We start from the raw sequence: 22,241 nt of genomic DNA on the forward strand, positions 1-22,241 counted from the left end.
TTTGCCACCAAGATGCCCTCTGGAGGGTGTGGTGGCCATTTCTACTATGTTTGGAAACTTCCTAGGCCCCCAGACATCATAAATCTTTGCATTTTTTTCAAAATACACTCAGCTCTCTGTGTCCACTTGAAAATGTTTTTTTTTAAAATACATACATTCCAAAAAGCAAAATGTGAGTTTGCTGTTTTATATAAGGGACACTATTTTATGCCATTGTATTTAATGAGACTTGAACATCCAACCTTTTTTGAAATAAGAATTAAACAGGTACTCACTTCCACTCAGTTGCATTTGTTTTAAAGAGGTCTTTCCTGGACCTAAAATGGCCCAGAAATGCCTCAGAACATAATAAAAATGTCCTCCATGTTCCCTAGGAGGCATTTGGGGAAAAATACTGAATTTTGTGTATGCATGACTGTGTGGCCCTTCAAGGCCTTGCGGGGGACTAATGCAGCCTTTTGATCTTCCACAGTTGCTGACCATTGTTCTGCCCTGAGCGCTTTCCCTGCTGATGCTGTCTTGATATGAAGATTACAGTTCAGCTCTAGTTATTTCTGTAAACGATACCTGGTTGGAATTGAGTTGGAGAAGGCTGCCCTAAGTCTTCCTCTGTGTTATGACTGGGATGGGGATCCATTTGCAGCATTATTCCTATGGCAAATGTATTCATGTGTTAAAGGCAGAAACATCAAGTACATTTTATTCATGAGTGTATTTTTAAGATCAGAATGCCAGTCACAAAAGGCATTTTGAAGTTTTAAAACCACTGAAAAAATAAAGACAGAAACACCAAATACAATAAAAAATGAAGTTTTTATTCTTTTGGCTCAACTGTAATGTGGCTTACCGTTCTTTATGGTAATAGCATTTTCCTGCATGCAGTTCACCAACACACAAAGTCAACAGTTTCAGTAAAAGGAGGAATTAACATTTAATTTTTGCTTGTGAATGGAATAAAAAAAAATTAAAAATGTCCTGGTGTGATCAAATATACAAGTTCGTTACTTCGATCTTGTGGAGGGGGAAATTATAATTGTGGAACTGCGTATAATAATTAGAAGACTTCTAGTGCAGCATGAATCAACAAGAATAAGAATAGTCTATGTAAACAAACACTGGAAAAGATCAAGGATTTTATGAATTAATAAGACTAACTGCTGATGCAGGCAGTGCTAGGATATTGAACAAACCTTTCCCACCACATTTCAATTACAAGTTATAGCTATTTGGAAGCAAGTGCATTTTGGACTCAGTCTGAAAAAAAATCACAATAAGATGTGTGCAAAAATACAGTACTAATTAAAAAAGCAACCCAGGAACCTACCATTGTCCCCATTCTCTCCTTCATTATTATTGTTATTATTATTCCCTACTTTGTGATGGTCTTCAATTAAAAAGTGCAATGGACAGAACGTAACAACTGCCTGTGACATCAACCTGAAGATCAGTTTTGTTTCGTCATTTATGTACAAAATGCTGAAAAATAAAATCAAATGAGTTTTGTACACTATTTATATATATATTTCTTTCCCCTTAGAAAAACGCTAACCATGTATCTTGAACAGATTAAGCGGCTTTGCAATATGATGTGTACAGCTGGCTACACACTGTACAATAATACTCACTTAAAATTCAAGAGAATAAAATCAGTAAGGGCAGAGCAAGAAGCTTCCCCCTCCCTCCCCCTCCCTCTGTCCCCCACCCAAACAGATGCAAACTATTGCTTGATGAAATGAGGAACGATGTCTGGTTGAACAAATTGTTTCACTTTTACCACTGACATATGGCTTCCCATATTAAATCTCTGAACAAACCCAAGGGGGGGAAAATACAGCAGCGAAGGCGAGATAAACAACATGCATCTGTGAGAGCCTCCAAACTACTTATAATGGTACAGAATACATCGTATTTTCCTGCTCAAGGCTTGCGATCTACACATATTGTGGTACATATTTGATGCAATAAATGTTGTGCACAGGACATTGATTCCTTTGCTCAAACATGCACCACAAGATTAAACTAACTATTTACATAGACAGCATTATCTCATTGACACATACCATGTCAAACTTGCTGAGAGTGGAAGATGGCTAAACAATACTGCAGGAGAAATTAAAAACAGACAAACAAAACATATAAATGTCTCATATTTCTCCCCCTTTCTTCTGGCCAGTTTGGCATCCCAAAATCAAGATAAAGTGAATGCATTTTGTTTCTTGTATAGCATACTAAAGAACACCCCCACCCCATATCCCCAGCCAAGTTTTCTATTTTGGTTGCAAGCCTATACCTACTTACCAAAGAGTGAGTCCCAATGAACTCAATGGGTGAGTAAATATGTACAGGATTACATTGCCAATGACGTTCATATCAGCTGTGATGACTGAATGGTATGTTTTGTATGTGTGGAGGGAAGGGGGAGAGGGCACCTCTGTTGAATAACTGTTGATTTTATGAGAGTTACAGGCACATTGAGAATTGTCAGGATGAGACACAAAGATGTACACTGTTATTAAGCACCTCAGAATCTGGAGCCATCCTGAAACATGGAAGTATTTAAAACTCTTGTGCAAAGAAGTCTTATTTGTTTCCATGCATGTTCTATAAGTGCAGCATGCCTTCATGCAAATCACTTCTGCCTGTACATTACAAGAGAATCAGACAGAACAGCTGGTCCTCATATTTCCCCAAGACCCTGGACCCACCCACCCCTCAAACATAAAACCCATTTACAAAAATAGTCACATATAATAGTAAACAACCTGTGAATTAAAAAAATGACCTCACCAACACCGATTTCTGTAAAAATATGGCAAAAATGTGGCAGTTGGAATGCAAACAGTGGATACAATTATTGTACTTGAGTGTTTCACATTAAACACACTTAACCTCTCAGTTTGCACCTCTGGTCCCTACAGTCTGGGTAGCCATTTCCCCCTCCTCTTCAGCAGTGTCAGCTGGTAATGAAAACAGTAACCTCCTGTCAAGCTTGCCACCCTGTTTTACAGAGCCGCATTTGGATCGACGAGGGGTCACTATCTTGTTAATAGGCACTGACCTTAAGTATATATCTAGCATTTGTATATATATTTATAGATATTTGTGTGTGTGTGTCTCTGTGTGTTTTTGTGTGTGTGCAAAAACAGTTTGGCATAAACCTCCTATGGGAGTCCTTTTAAAATAATACTTTACTTTCTCAAGCTGTAAACAATTTGCCACAAAGAGAACCTTCTGCTTTGCTCATTTTTTACTGTCCCTGCTATCTTTACCTTTATGTTCTTTTTCTGATTTGTCCTTTTCATATTTCTCTTTATCAGGCTTTGTAACACTATCATATGAAGGGGGGGAGGTTGTGGAAGGGGTCATGTCATTTTTTTCAGGAGTAGAATTCTCATTGAGCTTGTCAATAATCATGTCTTCTTTGATATGAGTGTCATCTCCACTTTTGATTCGATCTTTATTAAAAATGCAGGAAACCTTTTTAACTTTTTGCTTTAAGAGGAAGCGCCTGAAGGCTCGCTGAATAATGACAGCAGATACTTCTTCTTGCTTTCTTTTCAGTGTAGTGGTGATTGGTTCATAGGAGGCTTTAGAAGGATTGGCAGCCATAAACCGATCTTCCATTTGAACACGGAGGGCATCCATTTCATCACTTTCACCCAAAACACGTTTTGTGAAAGCGAACAAGATGTCGAGGCAATGAATCCTGTCTCCACTTACCATGGGCAGATCCATTGCAATAAGCTGAACTTTATTTGGTTTTGCTATAAGAAGGGGAGGATCCAGCGAAGCAGCAAAATCAGAGAGTTTACAAAACTCAATGAATTGGGTTGCATCTGGATCAAATTTCTCCCAGACCTCATAGAACATCTCAAAATCATCCTCACTCAAAGGTTCAGCACTTTCTTCTGTAGCAACACTGAAGTTCTCCAGAATGACAGCAATATACATGTTTACGACCACTAAGAAAGATATGATGATGTAACTGACAAAGAAGAAAATCCCAACAGAAGGATTGCCACAGTCTCCCTTGACTGAGCTTCCCGGATGGTCTATCTCGGGGTCACAGTCCGGAGGCCCGCTGTTGAGAATAGGTGCCAGCAAGCCATCCCAGCCTGCAGAGGTGGTAATTTGAAAGAGGCACAGCATGCTGTTGCCAAATGTTTCAAAGTTGAACATGTCATCGATTCCAACTTCTCTCTTCACGTAGGCAAAGTTGGACATTCCAAATATAGCGTAGATGAACATGACGAGGAAAAGGAGGAGGCCAATGTTAAACAAGGCAGGAAGAGACATCATCAAGGCAAAAAGCAGAGTGCGGATCCCTTTAGCACCCTTGATTAGACGCAGGATCCGGCCTATCCTGGCAAGTCGGATCACTCGGAACAAGGTGGGGGACACAAAGTATTTCTCAATGATCTCCGCCAGGAACATACCTAGAAATAAATTTTACGCAGATTAGTTAAGATTATACAAACACTATTAAGGCATTTGGTTGAACATGCATATGGCTTCAACTGTAAGTGACACTCCCAATGTTTCCAAGTGCCCAGAAATAACCACGTTCAGTTGAACACAGAGGCACAGCTTCTATCATACTTCTGTGCTCAAGATATGAAGGTCAAATTTAGTTTCAAGTGCTTGGGGATATTTTGGGCAGGACTTACATACCATCCCCACCCTCAGTTTTAGGTTCACATGTGTTCAAGTGAATATCTGCACATGTAATCTGCAAAATTGCAAACTACCAGATTTCACCTTTAAAATGGAGGCTGAGTTATAGAAAATTACATTTAGGGGTTAACAGAAACCTTAATTAATAAGGTAGAGGTTTATTAAAGCCTTGCTCAAAATGTTAATTGATAGATTTACATTAACTTTCTATGATTTTCATGTATGATCATGTTAATCTGCTACTGAAATGGATTTTTTCTTACCAACTATGGATAAAATGACAACCACAAAATCAAAAATGTTCCAGCCAATGGTGAAATAATAATAGCGGAGTGAAATCAGTTTCAAAACACACTCTCCAGTGAAAAGAACTATGAAAATCAGATTAATTCGGTATAAATTAGTTTCCATTGCATCAGTCTGGTCATCTGTTTCCACCATCATGGTGACCATGTTAAGGCAGATAAGAATCATGATGCTGATGTCAAAGGCTTGCTTTGTTACAAAGTCAAAGACCATGCCTTGGAATTTGTTCTGTAGATGGAAGAAAACAACATATTATTCATATATTGCATGATTTACACAGACTACTAGGAGATTTTGTTAATATTTATCATTTTTTCCACATATATTCACAACTTAAATACCATCAAAGCTAGGGGGATCAGGATTCATTCCTTAGTAAAGTGGAAACACTTCACTTTTTCATCCTCCATTTTGATAATGTAACAAGACCACATGGGAGGAAAAACAGGACTACTGTTAGTTAGCAACCTTTGCGTGCCTATACTTGATAATCACTAGTGTGCATGTTTGCAAACTTTCTGACGCCTTTTCTACAACCACTCTCTTCCTGCATCACCCTAACCTTCAGCCTTCTCTTCTCTCCTCTCCTCCAGTAGACCATGTATTTGAGTAAAGCTAACTTATATGCTTCACCAAGAAGATTAAGCTTATTTCTTTTCTCTGTTAGACTTTGTGGGATGGGGGTGGGGGCAACATGGGACTAGATGTTCTTCACCTTCTGCCTTGCTAATTTGATTTCTTTGCTGGAGAGATCCACTACTATCTCTCACATTTTGGTGCAGCTATCATCCTTGGACAAACGTTGGTACAATGAAGAAATTCATCAGCGGATCTCCTGTGTGGTATTTTTATTAACTGAATGACAGCAAGAATATAACCATTCCGATGCCAGCTGAGTTTTGATTTGTTATCACAGAGTATCTTACTATTTCTTGTGATTAAGAAGCCTGAAGAAGGTCACCAGAAAATAATTTATAGAAGTTCCTTTCAGGTTATAATTTCAACAGAGTATAAATCCTCCCTCAATTGCATTCCAACAACAACATACAGTGGGTCCTTGTTATCTGCTGGGTTCCACTAAATACAGTGGCATAGTAAAATGTTGTCCCTTATATAAAATGACAAAATCAAGATTTGAATATATATATATATATATATATATATATATATATATATATATATATTCAAGCTGTGGGTGCTTGAATTTGTGGACAAAGAATCTGTGGATAGAGAGGACCAACTGTACATTTAAAAAGAGCAATAAGTAAATAGTGAGGGAGTAAATCATGAGCTTACTGCTGGCCTCGGTATAGGCTTTTGTGGTTTCTTGGATCCCAGTTTCTTCATCGCATTGTAATATTTCTTCTGTTCTTCTGTCATAAAGATGTCTTGACCTCCAAAGTAAAAGGATGAAACCAAAACTGGTTACAACCAGCTATGTCTTCTTAAAACAAACATTTTCATATTTATTCTAATTTAATTGGTAACTTCTTTTACTTGGCCTTTTGCCTGAGCCATCTCATAGGATAAAAAATTGAGGCTCACCTTAACAAGGCAAGGCTGTTGCTTTCAGACATATATGTATCTAGGTAGATGATGTATATTCCTCATCCCAGTTTTAATTTCTTATAGGTGTAGGAACTCACCTATGTAACCCCAAAGTAGCACTGCTCACTACAATTCTGTCCCATTCTAATCCACACCATAAAATCAGGTCCTCTGGGGGGATATTTACTTCAGCCATACAGGACTAGACTGGCATACAGTCTCCTACTGGGTCATGATCTTTGGTGAGCAGCTGTGTACAATAACTCTTTTGTACATGTTAGGAAGCAGTAGGTTTCTGGGAAAGGACAACTGTTGCATCTTACTTCAAAGACCTTCTAAAGAGACTATTGCACCCAGAAATCCCACTGGGATAGACACAGGATTGAAAAGTCAAAACCAGGTGTTATCGCACATGGCTGCGGGTGGGAAAATGCAACCCGTATGAAGCTCAAACCCCAGCTGTGCTTATCCAGCGGCTTTTCAAAAACAGCAAGCTCCTGTTTTTGAAAAGCTGCTGGATAAGCACAGCTGAAGTCCGGGCTGCATACGGGTTGCTCTCGCCTGGCCGTGGCTGCATGTGATAACACCTGGTTTTGACTTTTCAGTCCCACATTTATCCTGATGGGAGTTTCAGGTGTGATAATCTCCAAAGTAAAGCATGGTTTGCTATCACAATTTTGGTTTTTCTTTCTTTTCTATCTAGTACATGTAATTCTGCTTGCGTCTAGCCAACCATTTCAACATTACAAGTATTAGATATGTGGGCTCAGGAATTTGTGGCATGAATTACATTTCTACTATTAAGTTTTGATTTTAAAACTTTGCACCTTCTTTTATATACTTGGTACTAATAGTCTCTTTCACTATTTTATATTGAACAGTTTGTAATAATCCCTAGTATTTATGACTTCCATTGTGGCTGGGGCTTCAAACTGTATTTCCATCAAAGAGCTTTATTTTTTTCTGATGCAGAAATTCAGTTTCTGTTTATTGACAGCATACTGCATTTGTCAATTCCAAACTTCACTGAAATGTCTTGATTAAATATTTTTAAAGTATTCCATAAGGATTCAATTTCAGTTGGCAGCTTCCCATATAATTTTAAACCATCCATATAGAATAAATATTTTTCGATCTTGTTTTGATATACCTTGTTTCCTTCAGTATAACTGAAAATGGTATAATTTCAATAGCAAATAATAAAGGAGATAGGGAATTAAAAAAATTCCTTTAAAATTCCATGCCTAATATTGACTCTACTAAGTTTTTGTCCATTTACTATTACCACAGTGTTACATTTTGTCATTACAGTTAAGAGTAGGTTTTTTTTACTGATGTTTTTGCTGATTCCTAAAATTTCAAGAAACTTTTCAATGCATGTGTGTGATAATGAACCAAATACATTTTTATAGTTGATCCATGCTATCTGCAAATTTATTTAATATATCATTTTATCAATTAATAATTTATCTATCATTCTTGAAGAACAATTGCCCTTCTGTTATTTTGGACAGAAATGCTGCCGCTGCAGCTGCTATTATGATTTGACTTACAACACTTGGCCATCCTTTGGCCATCCAAAATTAGTAAGCACATGCAGTTCTGCTATAGCATGTGCATTTATTTATTTATTTGTATTATTTGCCTCATGAATCACGCTTTTTTAAAGTGCAGGGGGATTGTTGGTAAATACTGATGATAAACACAGCAAAACAGCTCCTGAATCATGACCATTAAACTCCTGATGATGTGTTTAGAACACAGTGACAGAATACTTATCTTCTTTTTCTGCTGATTGAAATTGTCTATGATAACACCAATAAATAAATTCAATGTGAAGAAGGATCCAAAGATGATAAAGATAACAAAGTAGAGATACATATACAGATTATCTTCATAATGAGGTTGTTTTTCCACCTACAACATAAGCAGATTTTTTTTAGCAAAAAATATTGGGAGGCAGAGAGAAAATATTACCAATAATATATAATATTTTGATTGTTTGTGCATGCTAAGGCCAGCACCCTCTATATTCAGCCATGTTTCCCTTTGGAGGTATGGGCAAATAGTCTAAATTTAGTAGCATTTATTCCTAAACATGCTAAAAATTAACATTAGATAGTGTCCCTAGCTCAATCCCAGACAATGCTATGGAATAGATTCTTTTAATTGATAATAATAAAACAAGCAATGTCCTGCAAATATTTTCATTTTTCAAGCTGAAATTGTAATTAAAAGGCATTCTAAATCTATGCTGTTAGGTAGAAAATGCAGCTACACAATTTCTGTTTCTCGGAGGTGACCTTGCACAGATAGTAATCAGTACAAGGTCACGTAGTCCATTCACAGTTCTTCAGCAAGATAAATTTGCTACTATATCCTCCTATTAACTCTAATGAGACCCTCTGAGACTTGGGAAAGGGTAAGGATCATAGAGGGGTCTATCAGGTCAGAGTAAAGAATAGTGAGTTGTTTACCGAATGAAAACAGGTAGAAGGAACAGGTCCAACAGCCTGTGAAAGCTACAGGCTAGGGGTTCTCATTTTGAACAACATACAGCTAATTTCTTTCTGTTTGCATTGATTCTGGAGACATTATTTACACTTGTATCCTATTTTGTCCTCACTGCAAACCTGTGAGGTAGGTTAGTGAGTGGCCCAAGATCACCCAGTGAATTTAATGGCTCAGCAGGAACTGGAACCTTGAACTCCCAAGTCTCAGTCTAACACTTTAACCATACCACAACTACATGTGGTTTGATTTTCAATGTAGATTTTCATTCAACAAATGCCAGTGTAGATGATCTGATCTGGATCAGGATTCTGTAGTAGGAGATAATTTTCAACTATTTGCCCACCACTGCTTTCCTACTTGAGATCAGAGGCCCGCATCTGAAATTAACACAGGAAAAATGTTCCCATTAGCTTCAATTAACTTCAGATACCAGGGAGTGAAATCCCACTATGAAGCAGGAGTCAAAACCACAAGGAAGGGAAATCTCTGCCCTCCATCACAGTCCCAATCCAGATGGTCCCACTTTAGCTATTTGTGAAAAACAACTCATTCACTCAGGAGCAAACTGTATGGTAAGCTTCTCAATTTATACTTGGTTCTATGTGACTTTGAAATAAACTGAAAAAGAATAAATCCCTTCCAAAACAATCAGCTAGTGGTTAATATAACAGTTGTTTATGTGAGTAATATACTTACATTCCGTGAATCCACAGCTGCGTACATAATATCCATCCAGCCTTTGAAAGTGGCCTGCAAAGAGAACACAGGGGTAACTCCTGCACTTCATAAACAGGAATGGCAACTGTTTTCAAAATGAAAAGCAAAAGTATTTGTGGTATATATGTGTATGTGTGTCCACTAAGGCTCTCCATGGTTTGGTTCAATTTCCTCCCCCAGTTCTTGCCACATAAATTAGATAAAATTTCTGAACCAAATTTCTGAACTGATGGGAAGTATCACTTCACCCTTTCTGTCTTGTACTGACTTCCCTTCCATGACTGTCTCTCTCCCATCTCCTTTCTTACCTCCTCACTCTATGAGCAAATCAAATGTAGTGACAACAAGATGAGTGGCAAAGAGAGTTTCTCTTCTCACTCTCTCTCCTTTCTGTCCCTCATCATTGTCCAGAGTAATGTAATTTTAAACTACAGTGTATAATTTCCAGGATGCATCACACATTCCTTGGGGCAGTGATGGAGGGCAAAGAAAGACTGGGGAGGGAAAAGAGAAAAAGCATATTCATCTCATGTCTGCTACCCCTGCTCTCACTGTAATGGGAGGAAAGGAAGGTAGGGAGTCCATTTTGTTGTTGTGGGGGCCTGGGAGATGACTTTAGGTGCATGGGAGGAAGGCAGATAGTAGGGTAGGACATCCTCTCTTGCCTACTCATATTGTCAGGATTCAGAAGAGGATGTTCATGGGTCAGAAGGGTCAAATCTTGGCTGTAGTCTTGGCTTTCTTGGCTTCTTTGGGTTTGAATCTGAGCCAGACTTGGCTAAAATCTACTGGCATCCCAAGGATACATTTGTAAGCATGCAATATATCTGCCTGTTTGCACTGTTGTTGTTTCTGACTTATGCCAACCCTAAGGCTTCAAAATCATGGGGTTATCTTGGCAACATTTGTTCAGAGGTGGTTTGCATTTGCTGTTGTCTGAGGCTGTGAAAGTGTGGCTTGCTCAAGTCACCCAATGGGTTTCTATGGCTGAGCAGGGATTCTAACCCTGGTCTCCAGATTCCTGGTCTGCTTGCATGCATACATATTTATGGAAGAATATTTAACCATAGTTTCAGGCAGACCAACAATAACATGTTAGAGCCTGGATGAAACCAATAAGACTTATTGTCCCTAATGCTAGTATTATACTATATAACAAAGGAATATAACACATACTACCACAAACTGACATCTTTCACTTGAGCAAGCACTATATATATATATATATATATATATATATATATATATATATGAGAATATGATTCATTTTTGTGCTGGCATGTGCATGAGCATGTGTTTACAGGAATGGAGGCCAGCACTGTGAAGATACTACATTTGGATAATTCAGCTAACTTGCAAAGGGTATGCCTTCTGGACCCAGGTAGTTGAAGTAGTTTGTCTGCCTGCTTCATCTTAACAGCAGTGGTACCATTTGTCACTCCACAGTATCATCTAAAACTAGATCCTCACAGTGGCTGGTAGGGCTGGATTTTCTCACCTATCTTTCTTGTAGTCCAAAGGATTTCTGAGCAGTTTTTAATGGGCAATTAAGATCCAGAATCTTTACAAAAGAGGTGATAGGAAGTGCCAGCATTAGTTTGCTGGCATGGATCAACACAGCTGTCAGCAATATATATGTGTGTGTGTTTTCTTGCGGGCATGGCTGTGGAAACTGACATGGTGAGTGACTGCACTTTAAAAGTGAGTGACTGCACCACCCTACCATTGGTGAACAGCATTTTTGTAGTGACGGATAGCTTTGTCAAAAGAAAGCACAGGATAAGTTTTTTTTGTTAAAATATTAAAGAATTTAATTTTAAGAAGTATAGGCTACTCACTACTTGAAGCAATGAGAGGTAACCAAGTCCCACATTATCAAAGTTGACTTTCACATTTTTCCATCGGGCTGTTTCATTCCTTTCTATGAGCTCTTCACACTGAGTCTGATTGTCAACTTCATCAATGCTGAACATTTCACCTGTTGTGGTATTAATACAGTGGTAGAACTTGCCAGCAAAGAGGTTCACTCCCATAATGCTGAAGATCAGCCAGAATATAAGACATACGAGGAGCACATTCATGATGGAAGGAATTGCTCCCAAGAGGGCGTTCACCACCACCTATAAAACAAATGAAAGGATATGGGGGAAAGTGTGACTGTTTATGCAAAAGAAACACTGGATACTTTATGAAAGTATTATAAAGCAAAAGAAACATTTGTAAGGCATTGTGATTCTGACCCTATTGTCCTGGGATATCAGGAGGCCATTGGATGAAACCAATTATTTCCTCTGAGGTTGAAGATGCAGCTCCAACCTTAGAGGAGACATTAGATTCCTTCTCTGTGTCCTTGCTGCATGTTCTGCAATTTTTACTGTCCTGCCCCTCCCAGTAGCCTCTGGCAAAACTATTGCCTCCTCTTCTAGCTTGTGTGTTCTTCTTTCATAATACCTTTTGCCATCTTGAGCACACTGTAATGTTGCTTGGCCATATATGTCCCAGTTTTCATCTATGAAATGTGGGAGGGTATACTTCAATGACTTGGATGTCTCTTTAGGTCTGAATCTTTAGGGGTCTCTCTCTCTCTCTCTCTCTCTGTGTGTGTGTGTGTGTGTGTGTGAGAGAGAGAGAGAGAGAGAGAGAGAGAAGCTATGGATTTCACTGGAGTAAGTGGGAACGCAGCTACTGCTAAGGACATGGAAGTTCACTTAATGACTGTATTGTTAATAGCTGACTGTTACTGATTGCATACTTAAGGACTGAATGATACAGCATGATTAAAGTGGTGAATCTTTGTAAAACAATGCAAATTAATAAGAGATCATGCTTTAAATCATGTTTTAAATCACTTCACATATGTAATCTCAATTATTCTATCAGTCAATTATGAAACAAATTGCCATCCTATTGAAGGAGGGAGGCAAGTAAGGCCAACTGAGAGTGGGTTGTAAACTCATCGCTGAGGAAGTGTTTGCATCACAACATTCCTGATTCATAATTAGTTTCTAATTTCTCTTTAAGGCAATAATACACTTTCAAAATACACATTATTATGAATAAAAGTATTTTGAAAATACAGTGTTTCCTGAATACTTTTGAGCACAGATCTATATTAATTTTGACCCAGAGAGCTCCAAATTCTTGTTTCAGATTGAGCCAGGACTTGCTAGGAATCAGCTTCAGATCCCTGAAGGGGATAGGATATAGTTAAGTTGTATAGCCACATGTTCTCTGGTTCAATCCCTATGCTCTCTAGCTAAGAGAATCTCAAACAGCAAGTGATAGGAAATATATTTCTCTGCTTGGGAAAGTAGTCCTGAAAATAATCTAACCAGGTACATGGCTGTCTTCTGTTTAGGCTATATGTTCAGGACTGAGCTCAGCCTAAGAAGAAATAATATAGCAACAATGTAGGCTCCTCTAAGCATGCGTAAATTACTGTACATTTCTTTCTCAATTTTTTCCTATGCACATCTGGAGACACAACTTATAGATGACAGGGAGTGGATTCCAGAGAAGTATTAGCATCAAGTACTTCCAGAAAATAAATATTTTCCTAGATTTGGCACTTCATATTTGAATAAATCACCTCCTCCATATATTTCACAGCACTATCTGTAGTCAATTGAGAAGGATAGTCATTGATTGGGCTATAGATGAGTTTCAGAGGCACATGAAGAATATTTTTCTAGCCTGATTAATATGTTGCCTTGACAACATAATTAGTGAGAAAAACTATTTGGAGCTCTAATAACTTATACTACATAGATAACTTGCAAAGAACTATGTGCATGAGGAAGCCACATGGGTCATCCAGATCACCCTGGTGCCAAGAGTGCCAGATGGAACTGTGGACTCTGAACCACATGCTCTGAGTGAATCATGAAGTTACTTCCTGCACACATTACAGATGGTACACAGAACAAGGCACACAGAACTGGGATTTTGGCATCAGTTTTGGAATCGGCTAGAACTGTGGAATTGTCTTTGAAAAATCAATCTAAATCTGGAAATTGGTTGTTATTGTTGTTGTTGTTGTTGTTATTAAAAGGAGATGCACCCCACAGGATTAAATGCAATACTATTTAACAACATTTTTATAGTTTTTCTATCTTCTGAAAACAAATGGGTTTTTCATCTTGAGAGATATCATGTATATAAATGGAAACAAACAGTGTAGTAGATAAATAGCTTCAAGGCATAGGCAGTGCCAAGGCTGAAGGATTTTGGCCTTTGTACTAGCTACATGATCAGCCATGTGTTACTCCCTCCACTGCCCTGACCTACATTTTCCCTGTTCAGTATGAATCCTTTGATAAAACTCAAAATGTGAAGTGCTACATACATATTAATGGCCACCAACATGGCATATTGTGTACAGGTGGGCAGAATGTATGAGAGAGATTTTAAATTTAGGAGACACTGGGTAGAATGCACACTGTTTGTATTTTTTTAGAATAGCAGACAGACAGATTTTGGTTGGTTCCCTTCCCCTGTCCCAGTATTTTGGATATTAAGGAATAATCATTGCCTCATTCTCCTTTGACAGAAAGTTAAAGATTCTAGTATAAAATGAAAACTGCATGGAGGAATCCTTCTTCCTTAATAAGAGCTATTGCTGTTCTGCCATCCATAATGTTTTGGTCCTGCCTGTAAACCTGGCTCCTGAGTCACTGTTCAGACTGATTCCATGTGTAAAATTTATAAAGATGCACACAGCAGTGAGAGCACACACCTCTCACTGACAAACTGCACGAGAAGTGAAATTAAGACCAAAATTTTCTTCTACTCATACTAGAGTGTACACAAACACTTATTAGAAGAGTAAGAACTGCTATAATTCTCCTACCCTACAAGTGACAAATATTGAACTGCCAATTCCATCAGCCCTAACCAGCACTGCCAATGGCAAACGATCATGGGAGCTGCAGTCTAATAAAATCTGGAAAACCCTTACGCAAGCATCTGCAGAACAACATTAGTAGCTGTGTTCTTTCTAATTATAATTTTTGGATTCAATCCCACATACGTGTGCATGTTGTAAAACATGTGCTTCTAAACCACAGCCTTGTGTTTTGCATTTACAAATCTCCCAGTAAAAATGACAGATAATTAAAACCAAACTTTAACTAACTGGTGGGAAATAGTGTGTGGTGGTGGTGGTGTGTGTGTATGTATGTATGTATGTCTGACTAGTAAATTTATGTAAGAGGATGCTTAAAGTTCTTGTGTGTTTTTTAAAAAAATGATTTAAGATCATTTTAATTAAGATGGTGGTAAACAAGAGCCAGCATGGTGTAGTGGTCTGAATGTTGGATTAGGACATTGGGGATCAGGGTTTGAATACAGACTTGGCCATGGAAACCCACTGGATGACCATGGGCAAGTCACACTCTCTCAGCCTCAGAGGATGGCAAAGGCAAACCCTCTTTGAACAAATTTTGTCAAGGAAACCCTTTGACTGTTTCACCTTAGAGTCACCTTAAGTCAGAAATGATTTGAAGGCATATGACACAAACACAAACAACCTCAAACATGCTTGTACTTGTACAGTATATTTCAAATGTTTAAACATTAGCTCAGTTTTCAGTGCACTGTCCCGGTAAATTTGTATTGTTCTTCCCAGTTTCAGAGAGTCTGAGAGAGTAAATGGCATGCTGCCAATGAGATTTAAACTGGATACTCTGCAGCTCACGTTCTTTGTACATCTTCAAGAAGATTAACTATATGGTTCTGCTTTATGCATACGTTATTTCAAGCTCTTTCATGTATTCCCCCCCTTACCCTCATTCCTTCAAACCGTGACAAGGCTCGCAGAGGTCTCAAAGCTCTTAAAGTCCTAAGCGATTTAATTGCACCAAGTTCAGAGTAGCCCAAGGCGTTTGCTGTTAAGCTAATTAAAGAGACCTACACATGAAAAAGAAAGAGAGAAAGAAAGGAAATTAATTCACTGGATGAATATGTACTACCATTCTCAAGAAATCTTTGCTATAACTTTGCAGATATCTTTCTGGTCCATTACAGTAGAAGAATAAACACATGTTAAAAGGGCACCTTTTGATAAAATCAGAGTGACACAAAGGGAAATGCCTGATTCCCATTACAAAAGTGTTTGAAAAAGAATTTCACTAGGAGCAGTGTAGGCCTAGCTAGTGACTTCATACAAGACTATCTGCAATAAATTCATATAAGATATTAATTGCTGCCTTCTCTTGAACAAGGCTGAAGAAGGCATTCATATTTTACTTTTGTAAAACAAAACAACAACTTTCAGTTGAAGACAAATTGCTTCCTTGACGAAAATAATTTTTGGACTGAAGAAAGTTAATGTTATTTAAAGATAGGACTAGGGTGACTTGGGCCAGCCGATCATATTTTGTTATAGCCCTGGTGGCACAGTGTGTAAATGCCAGTACACAATGTTGTGAGTTCGATCTAGCATGACTCCAGGATGACTCAGCCTTCCATCTTTTTGTAGGTAGGTAAAATGAGTACCCAGCTTGTTGGGGTCAATTGGCTAACACATTGTAAACTGCTTAGAGAGTGCTTAGTTAACTATGAAGCGGTAAACAAATGTAAAGTGCTATTGTTATGGAATGTGAAATGGCAAAAGAAGTTCAAAATACAGAACACAGTTGGTTAGCTGGTAAGCCACTTTATATTAAATTAGAACCAGGAATTTGTGGTGGGGTGAACCACCCCTATATCCAATTTGTAGTCAGTCCTCTATAAACCTATTAAATATACAGATTGGTCTGGTGCTGTGAATTACATTTTTTGAGGGAATGAATTAAATATCAGGATTTGTAGGACTCTGACTGACATTATCAAAAGCTATTTCTCCATGCCAGGAGAAACGCAGAAGACACATAAAATTAAAATTAATTAATTAATGTGACAAGAGCTGTAATGCCCTTTTGGGCTAGATGGGACTGCCCTTGCCACACTTGCACCTTTTTGTTTGCTAATGCAAGAGTGGCTGGGTGGCTTTCATCTACTCCAGGAAACCTTCAGGCCTCAAATGCTGCTACATATAGACATTGTGTATTTTCCATGATTGTGCAGTTCTTGAAACTACCTACAGCATTCCTGAATTAAATGGAATCCAATATATCCAGGAAGGATATATCATCTCCTATAGTTTCTAGGTGCCTCAGATTCATTACACACAACTAGCAGCATCTAAGGAGCTTCTGAACCCTTAGTTCTACATAATCTGGGAGACCCTCTCTACTACAGCAACCACCACAGATTCCAAAGCACAGTACTTGAGCCTGCCTGCACATCCCACCGCAATGGCAATACATGCCATCAAAGGTAGATACAAAGGCCACTATTTCTGAGAGTGGGTTCTTTTTATTCTATTTTTTCATTATCTCTGAGGGGGGGTGCCTTATCAATAATTTTGGCACACTTAGGTGACAAATTTTATTCTCATCAGAGGAAACTTGTGATAAATGAATAATCTATTTTGTACCTCAATATAAAAATTATCATCCTGACCAGATAACCACTCTACTGGAGACCAATATATGTATTTCCTGGAATTAGTTGCCGCTTGGCATTATACAAGAACTGCTCTACTTTTGTTTGTATCATAACACCCTTTTATGAAATCCTGGATTTAGCACAACTGTCCTAAATGGTTGGCGGCGGACACACACACACACACACACGAGAAGGGCTTTAATTCGTCCTTTCTTGGAGGAAACATTGCCTCTTGATGCTGCTGGGGCAGGAGGCAGGATGTGCCTCTATCTCAGTGTTTGTTTTAGTTCTTAATATTTCCCTTTTAATGACACCAACAGAAGTGAGAATAACTACATAAGCTACAAGTTGGTATAGTCTCTGTGTTGGATCTGTTGTCATGTCATGTCAGGGCAACAAAGGGGATTCACATAGTTAGGATTTAAAGCTGTTCCTGGAACATTCCATTTTGGCTGCCATCATCAGTAGGGACAGCATCAGGGGCAGTTCTGTGCCTGCAGAGCTTTCTGAAAGATTCCTAAAGCAGAAGCTGCTGTCCCACCAATTAGACTCTTCTGTGATGGCTGAGCAGCATGTGTAGTGCAGCAGTTTGTGCCTCAGTGGGCTCTGCAAAAAGGGTGGACTGCATACTAAATTACTCCTGACTTTTGCAAACGTGTCACTTTTCTGAAAGCAATGGGTTAACAATTTAACGATGAAACACAGCATACATACATCCACAATGAGGAAGTCCAGCCAGCACCAGGCATTAGTGAAATACATCTGAAAGCCATAAGCCACCCACTTCAGAAGCATTTCCAGGATGAAGATGTATGTGAAGACCTTATCTGCATATTCCAACATGGTTTTGATGGTCTTCCGCTGTTCAATATATATATCTTCAAAAGCCTGTGAACAAAGAGGTAGATTTTTCCCCTTGAGTTTTGGTATGACTTATTTTGGGATATACTAAAATTGAAACATTTTCCTTTCTATAACTAAAAAACTCATCCTCGCCCTATATAATGGGGTGATCAAAGTATGGCTCACATGCTACAGGCAAATTTCCCAAGATGGCCTCTTCCAGCCCCTCCAAAAACATTTAGTTCCCAAAATGGCAAATCACAGCTCAGAAGCTTCTGGGGGTATGGATTTACCCTCTCAATATAGTTTTTCCAACAGGTCTCAGGGTGGGGGTGGGGTCAGATCTTTAGAAAATGCCAAAACATAGATATTGCTAGGTTTAACTACTATATTTCAATTAATACTTGATTTGTCAAATCAGAATTTGATAAAAATATGCAATAGTTTTGACAATTATGGCGCCTGTTCATCATGGAAAGAGATCATTGCTCAGTAGTGAGGGATATGTATAAGGATCCAGGACCAATCCCTGGCTTCTCCAGTTCAAAGGATTAAGTAGCAAGGGATAGGAAGGACTTCTTTGTGAGATTCTGATGAGCTCCTACCAGTTAAAGGTAAACATTACTGGGTTAATTGGACAGGTGATCTGAAAACTCTCTCCCATGCTTCTTTGTTTCATTCTGCATTACAGAAAAATACGTTTTCATCAGTAGTAATCATAGTGTTTTAATAAACCACCTAGTGTAAAACCCCACTCAGTGGAAGACATTTAGAGCTAAAGGAACTTCCAAAACAGATAGCTGTTCAGTTTCTGCTTGAAGATCCCCGCTTAAGGATTGTACACAACCACTTATTTTATTCTGTAACTGTTTTTAGACATTTCACCTAGTGTTCAAGTGATATCTCTCTTCCAGTTGCTTCAACTTCTTAGAATAGTCCTGCCGCTGTGGCAGTAGATAAAGAACTTTTGTCCTTAGAAAATGCTGTCATGCCTTCTCATCTGCAGATTATATATACCTTCAGCTTCTTATTTAATTCTCCCAGTACTGGGAACCAAGGTGGCTCAGAACATGATTAAAAACAAATCAAGATTGACACATGTGCTCTGTGTGTCTTTACTTGTATCTAATTTAGGAGTTTAGCGCACAGCTAAATAATCCACCTTATCTTGCCCAGTGTGAATCCTCTTCCGGGATGCAGCTGGATATTATCATATGCATTTTGCCGCCAATGCCACCTCCTACCTAAAACCTGGCTCCCAGCCTCGCTCAGCTGGCTGATTTGCAAAGTCGGGAGCTTTCTGGCTTTGCAAATCAGCCGACTGAGCTTGGGTTCTAGCCGGGATTTAGGGTTCTTTTAGGTTTTCATTTTCTAGCTGTGAGGAAACTGGCTTTTTAAGACCATCTGTTTCAGGCCTTTGTTTGTTAAATGTGCCTTGGTTATGAAAATCATTTACTGGTACATTTGAATTTTTGCCCCCTCTGCTATATACCAGCATGACTATAAATATCTAGCAACTGAGGCTAAACTCCATGCCTCTGGAGAAGTGGGCTAAAATCCACACATGCTTACTTCAAATAAAACATTTGCCCTCTCTTGTATCCTCACCTAATATTCCTCTGAAGGTGGTGAGTCTGAGAATAGCCTTCCCTAATAATGCTTAAACCAGGCAGGTTCAGAGAAGGAAATCCAGTCCTTCAGATAACATGGACCAAAGATGTATACTGTTTATAAATCATAATCAGCACTTTGAATTCTGCTTAAAAATGGACTGGTAGCCCATTAAGGTGCTACAACAAGCAACTTGAGAGCTCCATGTTACTGGCCCTGACCAAAGCATTCTGGGTCACCTGAAGTTTCCAAAGGCTTTCCAAAGGCTTAGCCCCCATAGACTGTATCATGATAATTCACAGAAAATTATAAGACGTGTACATGTGTTATCTTTCCTCATAGGGCATGTTTTCCATACCATAACTATTTTCATTACCCTCTCCTAAACCTTTTCCAGTTTGTCTTCACCTCTACATGCTTCTCAAAGTGTGAAGCCCAAATGTAGCCAGAATAGTGTAGTGGGTCCTTCCCATCCATGGTGTTTTGGCTCCAGGGCCCCCCGGAGATGGGGGGGAAAACATGGAAACACAAGGCCTTATTAGTCAATGGGTGGTGATGTACATTAGCCTGTGTTAGCCATTGGTTAATATGGGGTGGTACGATCCACAGGAGATTCAATCCACAGATGGCTAGACTGCCAATAAAGCAGGCTCACTGTATTTCAAGTCTGTTACAACTACCTCAATTCAAAATGGCACAGAAAAATCTTTGGGAATCCATTGTTCCTACATACCCCTTACTTGCTCCTAAATCAGTGACTTTTCATTTTAGGTGAACTGTTTCTAAGAGTTATAGGCATTTCCTCTATCATGTTCCTCAATTTACCCTCACCCATTTTGCTTTCTTGTTATACATTCCAGCCTGCCCATCTTTAAATGAGCAGCATAGGTCTGATCTGACTATACAGATCTTATGAAAGTACTCCCATATGGTCCAGATAAAATAAACTAAGAAAGAGTTTATCATATGGAAGATCCTGCCTCACTGAAGGAAGCTGGCTCAATCATTTAGTGTTGCCAGAGTAAAAACTGGAGAGTTATCATGTACCTTTAATGGGTATGAAGAAGAGGGAATTTAAGCTAGTATTGCTATTTACCTGTTTGTGTGAAAAGCAATAGCTGCTGAAATGCCCTCTTCTACACAACTACTAAAGATACAAGAGTACTTTCTAGTTTTCAGTTAGACAGCTCTACAATCATTAGTTTGTTCCTTATACTATACTCATTATTACTATGATGGCTTATACACCGAACTATAGGAGACAAAACAAAAATAAAAACAAAAACAGCAAGATTGATTTAGAAATTTAACATTAAAAATTTCCAGACTTTTTAAATAATTATTGTTTGGAGTACAGATATTAGCAGATAAATTCCCATGTGGAATTATGGAGTCCCATTGATCTCTGAGATGTCACTCATGTATTTTGTATTTCTAATGCAAAATATTCAGGAAATGTGAATTTTTAAAAGCTATATTGAATGGTAGAAACTCCCTGTCTGATTTGAAACAAAATTGCTACTGTATAAGTAAATGTGAAATTACATGTTGGGACCTAATACCATTTCCCCCCACTCACCCTAATGGGGGTATAACTGACCCAATACTTATTTTAGTGGAGTTCTCAGATCCACAATATATATGCACAGTTCAGGGTGAGATGGGCATAGAACACCACAGGAACATAAAATGACATGCCACATGGAAAGCTTCACCAAAAAACCTGGATGATTCTAGGGTCAGCTCTGACCCATAGCAGGGCCAAACGTGACCCTCTACCATGCACATATTTCAACATTTTGCAACAACACATCCAAATTGATGCTTTATCCCATCTCCATGACAAAGAATAGTTTTCAAATGTTCTGAATTACCAGAGCACCACTGCTGAGGAGAATCATGAAGACAATAAAAGTCTCAAACCAATTATGTTCAACTATTTTGTAACAGGTCTTCCGAAGATTCCACCATATTTTTCCTTTCCCATCTTCTACGCTGACTCGACAACATTCGAACCTCCGCATGCAGCCTGGCAAAAGATGTGAGTGTAATAGATGAAAGTAGAAAGTTATTCTGCAACAAGAACTAACAAATTACACATGCAATAGTCCCTGTATATGCAGGCACAGTCCTGGTTATTCCTCTTTGTCCCACTTTTTGGCTGTTTTTAAAATGTTCTATTTTTTCTCTGTTCTTCCCACTTGCCCACTTTCTCCCCAGTTTACTTCAGCTTATGCAAACTAAGGGTTGAAACAAGCCAGCCCAAGGGGGCGGTGTGATGCTGCCTCTGAAAGAGCTGGGTGGGCGCCATGGCAACCGCATGCTGAAGCCCCAATCTGGTCAGCTTCTGCCCCAAATAGGAGCAGAAAAATCCATCCTTTTCACTGCAGTGGCAGCTTTTCAGTGTTTCTGCAGCATGGCATGTGTAAACGCTGCGCGACTGAAACGCCGTGAAGCCGGCACACATGCAGTTAGCCATGCGGTTTCCCGGTGGCATGGAGCTGGTGTCAGAGCATGTAGTGTCTAAACGCCATGCTCAG

At 38.8% G+C, this 22,241-nt stretch overlaps 1 protein-coding gene across 4 annotated transcripts in view; it reads right to left on the reverse strand.

Annotated features, from left to right (window-relative positions):
* Window positions 1-2,717: 2,717 nt before the first annotated feature.
* The window catches only part of SCN2A (sodium voltage-gated channel alpha subunit 2), a 153,805-nt gene continuing 134,281 nt past the window's right edge, over window positions 2,718-22,241 (reverse strand). For all 4 annotated transcript variants that reach the window (XM_089519841.1, XM_089519842.1, XM_089519839.1 and 1 more), the window contains 9 exons: window positions 21,576-21,730; window positions 17,962-18,135; window positions 15,544-15,666; window positions 11,598-11,879; window positions 9,739-9,792; window positions 8,308-8,445; window positions 6,277-6,381; window positions 4,938-5,208; window positions 2,718-4,436 (listed from right to left, as the gene is read on the reverse strand). In XM_089519841.1, the coding sequence (XP_089375967.1) occupies window positions 3,241-4,436; window positions 4,938-5,208; window positions 6,277-6,381; window positions 8,308-8,445; window positions 9,739-9,792; window positions 11,598-11,879; window positions 15,544-15,666; window positions 17,962-18,135; window positions 21,576-21,730 (2,498 nt within the window). In that variant the 3' untranslated portion in view covers window positions 2,718-3,240. The remainder of the gene's footprint in view (window positions 4,437-4,937; window positions 5,209-6,276; window positions 6,382-8,307; window positions 8,446-9,738; window positions 9,793-11,597; window positions 11,880-15,543; window positions 15,667-17,961; window positions 18,136-21,575; window positions 21,731-22,241) is intronic.

The sequence above is a fragment of the Sceloporus occidentalis genome, unplaced genomic scaffold (assembly GCF_023333645.1).
Source record: "Sceloporus occidentalis isolate IW3139 unplaced genomic scaffold, rSceOcc1.0.p SCAF_4, whole genome shotgun sequence".
Lineage (NCBI taxonomy): Eukaryota > Metazoa > Chordata > Lepidosauria > Squamata > Phrynosomatidae > Sceloporus > Sceloporus occidentalis.